Source organism: Gekko japonicus, unplaced genomic scaffold (genome assembly GCF_001447785.1).
Source record: "Gekko japonicus isolate JY-2015 unplaced genomic scaffold, Gekko_japonicus_V1.1 scaffold132, whole genome shotgun sequence".
NCBI lineage: Eukaryota > Metazoa > Chordata > Lepidosauria > Squamata > Gekkonidae > Gekko > Gekko japonicus.
The window spans coordinates 1,114,128-1,127,013 of record NW_015173677.1 but is presented as its reverse complement, the minus strand read 5'-3'; the positions used below and the strand labels follow the sequence as shown (position 1 = coordinate 1,127,013).

The 12,886-nt window shown below is 41.2% G+C and overlaps 1 protein-coding gene across 1 annotated transcript in view; it reads left to right on the top strand.

Annotated features, from left to right (window-relative positions):
• The window catches only part of STS (steroid sulfatase (microsomal), isozyme S), a 116,108-nt gene that overhangs the window by 17,504 nt on the left and 85,718 nt on the right, over window positions 1–12,886 (top strand). Inside the window, exon 5 of the mRNA XM_015422965.1 lies at window positions 6,293–6,429. Within this exon, the coding sequence (XP_015278451.1) occupies window positions 6,293–6,429 (137 nt within the window). The remainder of the gene's footprint in view (window positions 1–6,292; window positions 6,430–12,886) is intronic.

Here is a 12,886-nt window from a genome sequence, read left to right as displayed (position 1 = left end):
TTTCCATTTGCAGCTGTAAAAGTTGTGATTCTTCCAAGAATTGTTTCTTTTCCAGCTTTTGGACCTTTTTCTTGACTTTTTTGGTATTGGCATCCATTTCCTTCACCTCTCATCCATTTGCTCCATCATTTTTAAAGTCTCAGTCAGTTGGAGCTGCTGAGTTGCAAGATTCTGATTTAGATTCGTCAGCTGTTGTTCTATGTTAGTCATCTGGTCCAGCAGAGGGCACAAGGAATCTGCCAATATTTTGGAGTGAGTTCTCCAAAATACCTCTTCCAGTCGAGGGCAGTATCTGGCTGAAAAGGCTATCTTATTGAATCTGCCATAAAAAATGGCAGAAGGCATGGCATTACATCTGGCAAAGGAAAATGCTCTACTCTGCTGTGGCACCTGCAAAGAGGATAGATATGGAGCCATTTTCCCGGTAATGAGGGGAATAAAAAAAATAAATTTTGGGAGAATGTTAATTTTTATTGCAGAAGTTTTTCCAAGCCTGTACAAATTTAATTTAAACCATCTTTCCAAATCCTTTTGAATTTTCTTCCAAACTGCTTCATAATGATCTTGAAGAAGTGTTTCTTTTTCCCAGACACATTTATTCCCAAATATTTGATTGAATTGGTGACCAAATCACATCCTGTAGTTAATTTAATGTTATCCTCCATATTTTGTTAAGAATTTTGAAATCATTTAAGGTTTTTTTCTTATTAATTTTAAATCCAGAGAGGGAACCAAAATTTTTTATGTGTTCCATAACAAATTGTATTGCATTTTTTGAGCTTAAAACTGTCAATACTACATCATCTGCATAACTCTTTAATTTAAATTCTTCTCCATTAACTCTCAATCCCTTAATGTTTCGGTCTTGTCTGATTCTAGAAGCAAAAGTTTCCATTGCAAAGGTAAATAATAATGGTGGTAAGGGGCATCCTTGTCTCATCCCCTTTTCTATCTGGAATTCACCTATTAACACTCCATTAATTAGAATTTTTGCATTTTGTTTCATATAAATACCTTGAATCCAACTCAAGGTCCACAGTTTATTTACTGTAATATTTTTAGCATAAAAGTCCAAGAGATATTATCAAAGGCTTTTTCAGCATCCAGAAACATGAAGCCCACTTTTTCTTCTTTATTTTGCACAAATTCCTCTGCATGAATTATAAAACGGACATTGTCTTTCATGTATCTCTTAGGGACGAAACCAGTTTGGTCTTGATGGATCATTTTTGCTACACATTTCTTAAGTTGTTCTGCCATTATTGAAGCAAAAACTTTGTAATCCGCATTTAAGAATGATATAGGTCTGTACCATAGGTTCCCAAACTTATGTGGACTCCTCTTTCTTTATGCTTCCACCGCCCCCTTATTTGTATTCAACGCCCCCTAATGGCACCCAAGGCTCCAACCGTCCACCTGGATCATTTCAGCACACTCAGGAGGTGGTATTGCCCACGTTGGGAACCAGTGGTCTATATGAATGTGGTAGGTAGTATTGGATCAGGATTATTAGGAAAGGGATTGAAAATAAAATGGCTGATATTGTAATGCCCCAGTATAGATATATGATGTGGCCTCTTTTGGAATACTGTGTACAGCTCTGGTCACCATACCTCAAAAAGAACTTTGCAGGAAAAAGTGCAGAGCAGGGCAACCAAGATGATTAAGGGGTTAGAGCATGTTCCCTATGAGGAAAACCTGAAGAGTCCGAGGCTTTTCAGTTTAGAAAAGAGATAAGGTGGGACACGATAGAGATTTATACAATTATGCATGGGATGGAGAGAGTTGACAAAGAGATTTTTTCACCCTCTCCCAAAATACTAGAACTCGAGGGCCATCTAATGAAGCTGATTGGCAGAAAGTTCAGGGTGGACAAAGGAAATACTGCTTTATAGACAGTGATTAAATTGTGGTATTCACTGCCTGAGGATGTAGTGATGACTACATAAATAAGCTTTGAAAGGAGTTTGGATTCATGGAGGATAAGTCTATAAATGGCTACTATCCGGTTGAGTGTTCATGATTCCGGCTGGTTTCACTTTTACTGGTTTGTCTTTCTCTGGCCTCTTCCCCGCCATCTTTATGGATTGTTCATTGCTTGTACAAACAATATAAAGATACTGTGAGGAGTGGAAGGGCAGTAAGGCAGAGCAGAGGGATGGATGAACAGGTGGAAAAGCAGTGGGGTGTCACTCCCATTTTGATTTTACCCCCCCCCTTTGTTTCTCCTGGGGGGAAGGAGCATGAACTATCACCTGAGCCAGGTTAATGGGGGTTGCAACATTGCTGGTTGGCAGGCTCATACTCTCCCACTACCACTCCTGCAGGGGGGCAGACTTCACCCTCCCCACTCCCACATGAGCCAAGCAGGCAGAGGCCGTAGTAGTGCAGGCAGGGAGGCAGTCTAACAAGCAAGTGACAGCTGAGCAAGCTGGTGGGGTGGGATTCTACCTGCAAGTCTTATTAGTTCAGTTCCTCACATGTAAACATATAATAAAGGACTTTGAAGGTCATTAAGTATAGAGTGTATGCCCCAACCACTGATGCAGAAGAGGCTGAAGTGGACCGGTTCTATGAAGACCTACAACACCTCCTAGAACTAACACCAAAAAATGATGTCCTCATCATCATAGGGGACTGGAATGCTAAAGTAGGAAGTCAAAAGGTAACTGGAATAACAGACAAGTTTGGCCTTGGAAAGCAAAATGAAGCAGGGCAAAGGTTAACAGAGTTTTGTCAAGAGAACACACTGGTCATAGCGAACACCCTTTTCCAACAACCTAAGAGGCGACTCTACACATGGACATCACCAGATGGGCAACACCGAAATCAGATTGACTATATAATTTGCAGTCAAAGATGGAGAAGCTCTATCCAGTCAGTAAAAACAAGACCTGGAGCTGACTGTGGTTCAGATCATGAGCTACTCATTGCAAAATTCAGACTTAAACTGAAGAAAATTGGGAAAACCACGAGGCCATTCAGGTTTGACCTAGATCGCATCCCTGATGAATATACAGTAGAGGTGAAGAATAGATTCAAGGGTCTGGATTTGATAGATAGAGTGCCTGAAGAACTATGGACAGAGGTTCGTGACATCGTACAGGAGGCAGCAATCACCACCATCCCAAAGAAAAAGAAATGTAAGAAAGCAAAGTGGCTTTCTGATGAGGCTTTACAAATAGCAGAGGAAAGAAGGAAAGCGAAAGGCAAAGGCGAAAAGGAAAGATTTACCCAACTGAACGCAGATTTCCAGAGAACAGCAAGGAGAGATAAGGAGGCCTTCCTGAATGAACAGTGCAAAGTAATAGAAGAAAACAATAGAATGGGAAGGACTAGAGATCTCTTCAAGAAAATTGGAGAAATCAAGGGAGCGTTCCATGCAAAGCTGGCCATGATAAAGGACAAAAACGGTAGGGACCTAACAGAAGCAGAAGAGATTAGGAAAAGATGGCAAGAATACACAGAAGAACTATACAAGAAAGACCTCGATGTCCTTGACAACCACGACGGTATAATCACTGACCTCGAGCCAGACATCCTGGAATGTGAAGTTAAATGGGCCTTAGAAAGCATTACTAACAACAAAGCTAGTGGAGGTGATGGTATCCCAGCTGAGCTATTCAAAGTCTTAGAAGAGGATGCTGTTAAAGTTCTGCACTCCATTTGCCAGCAAATTTGGAAAACGCAACAGTGGCCACAGGATTGGAAAAGATCAGTATACATTCCAATCCCAAAGAAGGGCAATGCCAAGGAATGTTCAAACTATCGCACAATTGCACTCATATCACACGCTAGCAAGGTCATGCTCAAGATCCTACAAGCTAGGCTTCAACAGTACGTGGATAGAGAACTACCAGAAGTACAAGCTGGGTTTCGAAGAGGTAGAGGAACTAGAGATCAAATTGCCAACATTCGCTGGATTATGGAGAAAGCAAGAGAGTACCAGAAAAATATCTACTTCTGCTTCATTGACTATGCTAAAGCTTTTGACTGTGTGGATCACAACAAACTATGGCAGGTCCTTAAAGAGATGGGAGTACCAGACCACCTCACATGTCTCTTGAGAAACCTGTATAAGGGCCAAGAAGCGACAGTTAGAACCGGATATGGAACAACTGATTGGTTCAGCATAGGAAAAGGAGTACGACAAGGATGTATATTGTCGCCTTGCTTATTTAATATATATGCAGAGTACATCATGCGAAATGCTGGCCTGGATGAATCACAAGCGGGAATTAAGATTGCTGGGGAAAAGATCAACAACCTCAGATATGCAGACGATACCACTCTAATGGCAGAAAGTGAAGAGGACCTAAAGATCCTCTTGCTCAGGGTAAAAGAGGAGAGCGCAAAAGTGGGCTTGAAGCTCAACATCAAAAAAACTAAGATCATGGCATCTGGCCCCATCACTCCTTGGCAAATAGAAGGGGAAGTCGTGGAAGTAGTGACAGACTTCATGTTCCTGGGATCCCAGATCACCGCAGACTGTGACAGCAGCCATGAAATTAAAAGATGCCTGCTCCTTGGGAGGAAAGCGATGGCGAACCTAAACAGCATGATAAAAAGTAGAGACATCACCCTGCCAACAAAAGTCCGCATGGTCAAAGCAATGGTATTCCCAGTAGTCATGTATGGCTGCGAGAGTTGGACTATAAGGAAGGCCGAGCGCCGAAGAATAGATTCTTTTGAACTATTGTGCTGGAGAAGATAGCATCCTTGTACATTGTAATGGTACAGCTTTATCAGGTCCTGGTTTCTTTAAATAAAAGAAATATTTGACTACCATAAAAAAGAATCGTGCATAGCAATTCTATATAGTGACAAATAAAACATGGGTTAAAGAAAGTGATGTTGGATTTCTGAGATTTCATTGCCATGGAAATTCCTGCTTTAGTCAAGTTCTGGGTTTCTGACTTTATTGTCCTTTTCAAGAAATAAAAGTTAGGCATGTTAAGAAAGGAAGGTCTGTCTCAGTAAACTGTGTAGAAGAGAATGGCAGCAAATTTCAAAGGAGCTGTTTGCTGAAATGCTTCAGTTAATAAAACAGGAGTTTAACTGTTATTGTCAAATTTCCCTCTTACAAGCTTATGTGCCATTCCATTTTCAAGGTCATGAAAGAGGTAGTCAATCATGTTTTGTATTGTTTTCCCCTCCCAAGTCATTTAGTATGAGTAAACTAGTCACCTGTGATTTTCTAACCTAAAGGATATTAATAGGTGAGATCTTTCTTAACCTGAAAGCCAGCTGTCAGTCAGTGCCTGATAGATGTAAAAGGCAAAGTAGTAAGTGATTGTATAAACCATTGATTAGATAGCCATTCTTATTGTAAGAATTCTTTTTGGGGTTGGCATATTACTTTGGAAGATGTTATTTCCTGAAAATAGCCATGTGTAATAGATGCAGTCACTTGCACCAGACCTGTATTTATTGCTATAGTCCCATGTTCCCATTATATAATGTTGCAAGAGATACAAGTTCTTCCTTTGGTACAGTTTTCAGTCAATCTGGTTTGTAATGCTATATGGGAAATGGGATTATTGTCTTATAATTTTTGGTGTAGGTTCTCAATTCAGCTTCTCCGTTTTGATTAATTATTTGTAGATGATGATTTGTAATTATTTGTAGATTCCCAATCACTTCTGGCACTAGAATTAAGGTAACATATATAAGCATGCCTAGATGACATGCATAGAACAAAAGCATTTGTGCAAAATATAATTAATATGGCCTGGATCCACACTAAGTTTTCCACTCACACAAGACACTTTTCTCAGTGGAACAGGACATTCATGACTCATCTTCCCACTGATCTCCTGACATACTGTTCATGGGGGACAAGGGACCCTCAGAAACAGTATGAGAGGCAAAGCGAGAGTCTGCAGCAGGAAGAAGAAATTGGTGGAATTTGCCTCCTGTTAGCAGAAAATGTAGTCTGCATCCACCCCTATGTGTGTTTATTAGAGGCAGAGCAAGGTGCACTAATCTTTCTCAGGCAGAAATGTTATAACATCCTGGTTTCATCAGTGGAGTATGGATGTGTGCCAGACGCCAACCACTTTATTAACTGCATTAGGAGTAAATAGGAGCCAGAATACTAAGAACTGAGCCACAGTATCTCTGTATTGCCTCTGCCCCTTTGTTTAATGTTAATTTGCTGTAACACATGCCTAGAAATAGCTTTAGTTTAATATGGCAGTAGTAATATATAACACACCTACAAAGAAGCTTATATCTGGTCCTAATATTCTGAAATACTGCATGTTATATTCTCTTTTCTTTTTTGTTTCAGAAACAGTGAGGCACCGTTTCTTCTTTTCCTGTCTTACCTTCATGTCCATACAGCTCTTTTTGCCTCTCAGACTTTTAAAGGAAAAAGCAAACACGGATTATATGGTGATGCTGTGGAAGAAATGGACTGGAGTGTAGGTATGTTGTTTGAGGTGTACAACTCATGAAGTTTACAACAATTTTTTTAAAAAATCAGCAACCTTGAATACCTCACCCCCTCAAAAAAGTGTTTGGTTGCAAAGGGGAAAAAAAGGACAATTGTGCTAAATCACTCACACACAAGTGATCCAAAATGATTTCTGGGTATCCAGCTAAGCTGAATGGTTAATCTTCAGTGCATGTGAGGCAACCTAAAAAAATGATAAATTTGATGTGCTTTTAGCTTTTAGCTATTTTAACTGTTAAAAGGAAAGGTGGGAAGAATTAAAGTGTAGCGTGAAAGAGATGTTGCAGCTATCTTCACAAAATATTTAAAATCTGTATATTGACGGTGAAACTAGAGGATGTAATGTCTGAAAAGCTCTGGTGACAAGCAGGTACGCAGAGACAAAAATGTACAAACAACTCACCAAATACTGCCTTGTACAAACGCCATGCATTTCAGTGAAGTGATGACAAAGCATTGCTTAGGGGCTCTGGGGCAAGTGATGCTCCATCTTCTTGGTGCTTGGGGGGGCCAACAGTGGGAGGGCTTCTAATGTCCTGGCCCCACTGGTGGACCTCCTGGTGGCACCTGGTATTTTTGGCCACTGTGTGACAGAGTGTTGGACTAGATGGGCCTTTGGCCTGATCCAACATTGGCGTCTCTTATGTTCTTATGTTATGTTCTTTCATGCCAAAACAAAATTTGGTTTATTACTTGGTTTATTACTTGGAGAATTTTCACAGGACTTTTTGTCTGTAACTTACCAACCACAGTAATAGTCCTATTAACATGTTTTTGTTGAAGTGTTGCAGAATATTTGACTTTCATACAGCCCCACATAAATATGGATATAGAATCAATAAATACATTTTCTTTTAAAGAGTATGAGAAAGAACTGTGGAATGTGAATATTACCTGTACTTAATTCTGAGAAATCTGTTCTTGGGACTAGAATGGGCTGTAGATGCTGCAGCATAGCTTTACTTTGGGTTGTAAATTCAGCAACTTTGATTACACACATGGAATGTACATATAGTAGGTTATTAACACCAGGACCTGTTGTCTAAATGGAGCTTCCATGTCCAGAGGAAGTATAACCCTTAATATCAGTAATAGCAGAGGAAGCCTTTGGCCTGGGTGTCTGCTTGTTGGCTTGCAAGAGCATTTGGTTGGCTGCTGTTGGAAACAGGATGCCAGACTAGATGATCCATCAGCCTGATCCTTATGTTTCAGACAGTCTCTCCAACAATAAAAAGATAAAGATTTAAGAGAGAAGGAAGAGAAAGAAAAGAAACCCTAACAAAGGTGTTATTCTTTAACGAATATCTTACACATATCTTACACACATAAAATCTTTGGTGATTCAATAAAAGTGATTTGGAGGTCCTGTTTTGTTCTTTGAGAAGAAAAGTGTTGATGTGTGGTGCAGTGACAACAGCACCTACAGGTACAGAGTAGGAATGGAAACCCTAAAGGCTTTAAAATGTAGAATCATATTTCTTTGAAGCAGACATATGTCAGAAATAGCAAAAGTAAAGAGAACTTGGCCAGCACTCTGTACTAAAATGCATGACAGTCCTATACACTTTTATAGAACTGATAACAGGCATAGTTTTGAAGGCTTACCATTTTTAGTACAATCCCTGAGGTGCCTACATGAAAGATTTAATTATTCTAACATATAGTTAGAGAGTAGAGACTAGCTCTCTGTGGGGGTGGGTTGGCCTTAAGGAGCAAGGACCAGATTGCCAGATGCTGATTGGCTGTGCCTGTGTTTACCACTCACAGGGGCATCATCAGTTTCCATTGTCTAGGTACTGCTAGGAAAGCCATAGAAACCCACCCACCCCGCCCCCACGTGTGCTTGCTGTGCTGTCTGTGTCTTACAGAGGAGCGCATGTTGTTTTCTCCTGCAAAATGGCCACTGAGAATGGCCCAGGACCACCACCTATGAATTGGCAGCCAGCCACCTCCTCTGCAGCCCCCCAGGATTGCACTGCCCATCATTGATCCATTTTATAAAACTTGTAACGAGCTGAAAGATACAAATTTCCTGTGCAACTATACTATTAGATGTGTTACTAATGCAAGTTCACAAACATGGACGCTTACTGAATTTTTGAAAGTCTTCTATAATATATGTAATAGTTGTTGTTTTTTTAATCTATAATTGAGATGTTTGATAGCACTACTAAGAAAATAATAGTAGCAATTAATCATGAAGAAATACAACAAATTGTTCTGTTCTTATGTATTATATTGTGCAGTTTGTGTTGTATACATGTACTGTCCATGTAAATGCCTCAATACACTTTTTCATTTTGTACCTAGAGACTAGCATCCCTTAAATCCATTCTCCAAACCAAATATGCTGATGAATGTGCATTGAATGAACATGCATATGGTTTGAGAATTATTAAATATTTGCATATGAGCGTGTGTGTATAAGCTACACAAATTTAATATATTGGACTGGATCTAAAATTCAGTTTCCATCAGCAGAATTTCAAATACACTGATTTGCTACTGCATGTTATTTAGTTAATAAATTAGTTTATTGCAGATTAATGCCTTTTAAATTATTTTATTTATAATAAAAATGTACAAAATAGCACAAAGCTAGAGCACTGGTACATATATAGGTGTGCCGTCAAGGACCTAATTCAGTAATGTGCTTAGAGTTAGTCTTGAAGGCTTGCAGTTGATCTACACTGCAGGCTGAAGCTGTGACTATGTTGTTGGGATCAGCACTATATCAAGACCAATATCAATTTGTAGTTGTTGTGTGGTATGGAATTGTTCTTCTTTGAATAGGTTTATTCTTTCATGAGATGCACAATGACAGCTTACAACGGAGGTGCAAATTGTTTCCATTTACATATATGGTATATGCAAAATGCTTCATTGTTTTAATAACTCATAAAAAGCCAGAGCAGATATTACAGATCATTAAGATCATTAATTCAGGTTGGTAGAAAAGCATACACTTTTGTCTCAGATGTCTTAGAGGTGGAACGTAGAACTTTAGAATTTGCCTGTCAAGTACATACAAGGCTATTTCTTTCACACAAGTTGCCTTAATTTTAACTTACAAATGTATTCACATATCTTCTTGTAGAAGCTGGAAGAAAATATTTCATTTTTGAAGGATGGGTATAAAGCAAAGTATACTATAAGAAACTTTGAAACCTGGCTTTACAGGATGTTCATGTGTATGTTTGGTGTAGTGGTTAAGTGCGCGGACTCTAATCTGGGAGAACCGGGTTTGATTCCCCACTCCTCTACTTGCAGCTGCTGGGTGACCTTGGGCAAGCCGTAGTTCTGATAAGAGCAGTTTCTCTCAGAGCTCTCTCAGCCCCATCTACCTCACAGGGTGTCTGTTGTGGGGAGGGGAAGGGAAATGAGTTTGTAAGCCGCTTTGAGACTCCTTTGGGTAGTGAAGGGCAGGGTATAAATCCAATCTCCTCCTCCTCCTCTTCTTCTATGTGTGTGTGTGTGATTTTTTTTAGTTTTGTTTAATTTATAACATTTTCTATAAAGAGTGGAAAAACATTTTAATAGAAGTTTTTAAAAACATTGCCTGTTTTTTAAACATAACCTTTTTTTGTTTTCTTTCACTCACTAGGTTTTTGAAATACTAGTGTTTCTTAGAGCAGTGCTGAATATTTGCTTGTGAACATTTGCTTGTGAAGTAATACAAATAATTAAGCAATCCCAGGCTGTTAAAAATTCAGCAAAAATGATTAACACTAAGGACGTTCATTCAGCGTTTCCGAGGTGGATTAATATCCAAATCATGCCTTTTTGGCATGATTCAGGCATTAGTTAGGCCGAATCAGATTCTCTAATCTGATTTGGCTTACCGATAAGAGAATTCTGAATTAATTTGGGAATCCCGAAATTTTGGCTCCATTGTACCATGTAGGGCCATTATAGTCAATGTCAAATCTCCTAGGGTATATTCCGTGGGTTGTGGGTCACTGCTGGAGCCTCTCCCCAAAAGAGCCCCCATGTTTCAATAAGATTGGACCGGGGGTCCAATTCTATGGGCACCCAAAGAGGGTGCCCCATCCTCCATTGTTTTCAATGGTGGGGGAAAACAAGGCAGACATACAATAAGCTCAGCATATTCTCCCAGAGTGTTTCTGCAGTAGAAAGTGAGGTGTGGGGAGGGGCCATGTTTGTAAGGCAGCTGCAGAACCAGTGCCACTGCGGCAGTGCCAAAACTCAACAGGACTAAGGTTAGATCTGAGAATCTGTGAAGGGGGGGCATTTATGCATGGACAGCATACACAGTGCAATGTTCTAATGCCCAGCAGCAGAACCTAGTGCCAACCTAGTGGTGCCAGTCAGCAGAACCAAGTGCCAGTTTACTAGTGTTGAGCAGCAGAAGCCAGTGCCAGCAGAAACAAGGGTAGTAAAAGCCTACCAGAACACTCAGAAGTGTAGGGTGGGCAGACAGTTTTGCTAGCCCACCCTGAACCAAGGCCAGTCAAATATACAGGAGCCCAGTAATGTTGAGCTGCCATTTGCCACAATGGCACTGGCTTCTGCTGCTGGGAACTAGTAAGTTGGCACTGGGTTCTGCTGCTGGGCAGCCATTACTGCACTGGTTCTGCTGGACTGGCATTTGTCACAATAGCACTGGGCTCTGTTGCTGGGCACCAGTAGGTTGGCATTGGATTCTGCTGCTGGGCAGTGCCAAAACCCAACAGGACTAAGGTCATATCTGAGAATCTCTGAAGTAAGGGGGGCATTTCTGCACGGACAGCAGAACCAGTGCAATGTACTTGTGGATATACAAACACAGGTGGTTTAAAGCCAATCAAAAGAACAGATTCTGACCACAGTTGTGGGACAAGCAGTTATGTCTAAAAACAAAATGTGCAGTTTGACTGAAGGGAGTAGCAAATGGTTCAAGGTCCTGGAAAAACTTGCAAAAAAACACAAAAGATGGGAGGAATCCAAACAAAGATAGAATTTGTTCAGAACAGTCTTGGTCTGATCAGGAAAATGAAGGTTTGGCCAGGACTTTCAAATAGTTGAAATTAAATCCATTTGAGATGGAAAATCCTTTCTTTGGCACATGATAATATAACAGGTTCTTCGTATGGCCAAAGGCACAAGGAATAAAGAGAAGTTTTCATATTTCAATTCCTTACTGTTTTAACCACAAAATTCCCATTTTGATTTTGTTTCCCCCTTGTACAAATGTACGATTATTTTGTTGTTGTTGTTCATGTTGGGCTCTCCCTTGGACTCTGGTGCGGCGCCCCCAGTGGCCGTGGTGTCAGGGCTCATGACTTGACTCTGGTAGGGGAGTGGTAGGGTCCAAAAAGGGAGAGGGAGTGAGGGCCCTCAGACAGGCAGGGGACAGGGTTAACGTCACCCTGAGAGTCCCTCTGCCAGTACGCTGCGGACTTCCTTCTCTCTTTGCAGTCTCTTGTCTCTCTGTCTGTCAGCGTCCCACTCTGTTCCACAGCGCACTCCTCCTCCCCGACCCCTTCTCCACCCTGCCTTTTATCTCCCCTCCCCGCTCCCAGGACCACCCATCCGCCCTCCGACTTGGGCCACGCCCTCCTTTATCTGCTTGGCTGCCAGCAGGGTGTTTCCAGGGCGAGTGCTAACTGATCTGCAACTGTACCCGCTGCTTCGCGCCCGCTCCTGGCCCGTTGGAGAAGCAGCAGCCACCCCTCTCCTCTTCTGTGGTGCTGCCTTGTGGACCCCGGTCCTGTCTCTGGGCCCGGCCAACACAGCCTGACGAGGGAGGGACTCCTGCTCCCAACTCCTTCCCCGGACCGTTGGCCTTCGTCTCACTTGGTGAGTCATGCCTAGGGGGTCTTGCGGGGCCTGTTGGGGTCCCCGGCACTTATTCTGAACATCCTGCGACCTCCGTGGCGGGACAGTTGCAGTCAAGTCTGACTCTTATTTTAAGAAATTTCCAATTTCCTAGCTCCGTGTTATCTATCTGTCTGTCCATCCATCCCAGAATGATATATGTTATACAAAGATAAGTATATGTACTTCTCTGTATCTCAAAACACTAGAACTCAAGAGCACCTGATGAAGCTGATGGGCAATAGATACAGGATGGGCAACAGGAAATACTTCTTTGCACAATGAGTGATTAAAACATCTTTGTTCAAAATGGAATTGATTATAGATTCCAAATTCCTAAAGGGGGGTGCTTTTTTGGATTTCTGGGAGAAACTGGGTAAAGAGAAATTATGAGAATTTCCCTCAACTCTCTGTTCTTTTCATTGTCAGTAAACACCTTCTGGCTTGTACTATTACAGAAGACAAGACATCCAGCAGGCAGTCACAGCTTATCTCGCCATCTAAACTAGAATACAATAGGTATATCTAAAAGAAGCCCAGCGTAGCCCAGTCTCTCGCTGTGTGATCATCAATCATGGCACTCATTATGTTACCTAAAATACCATAGAATGT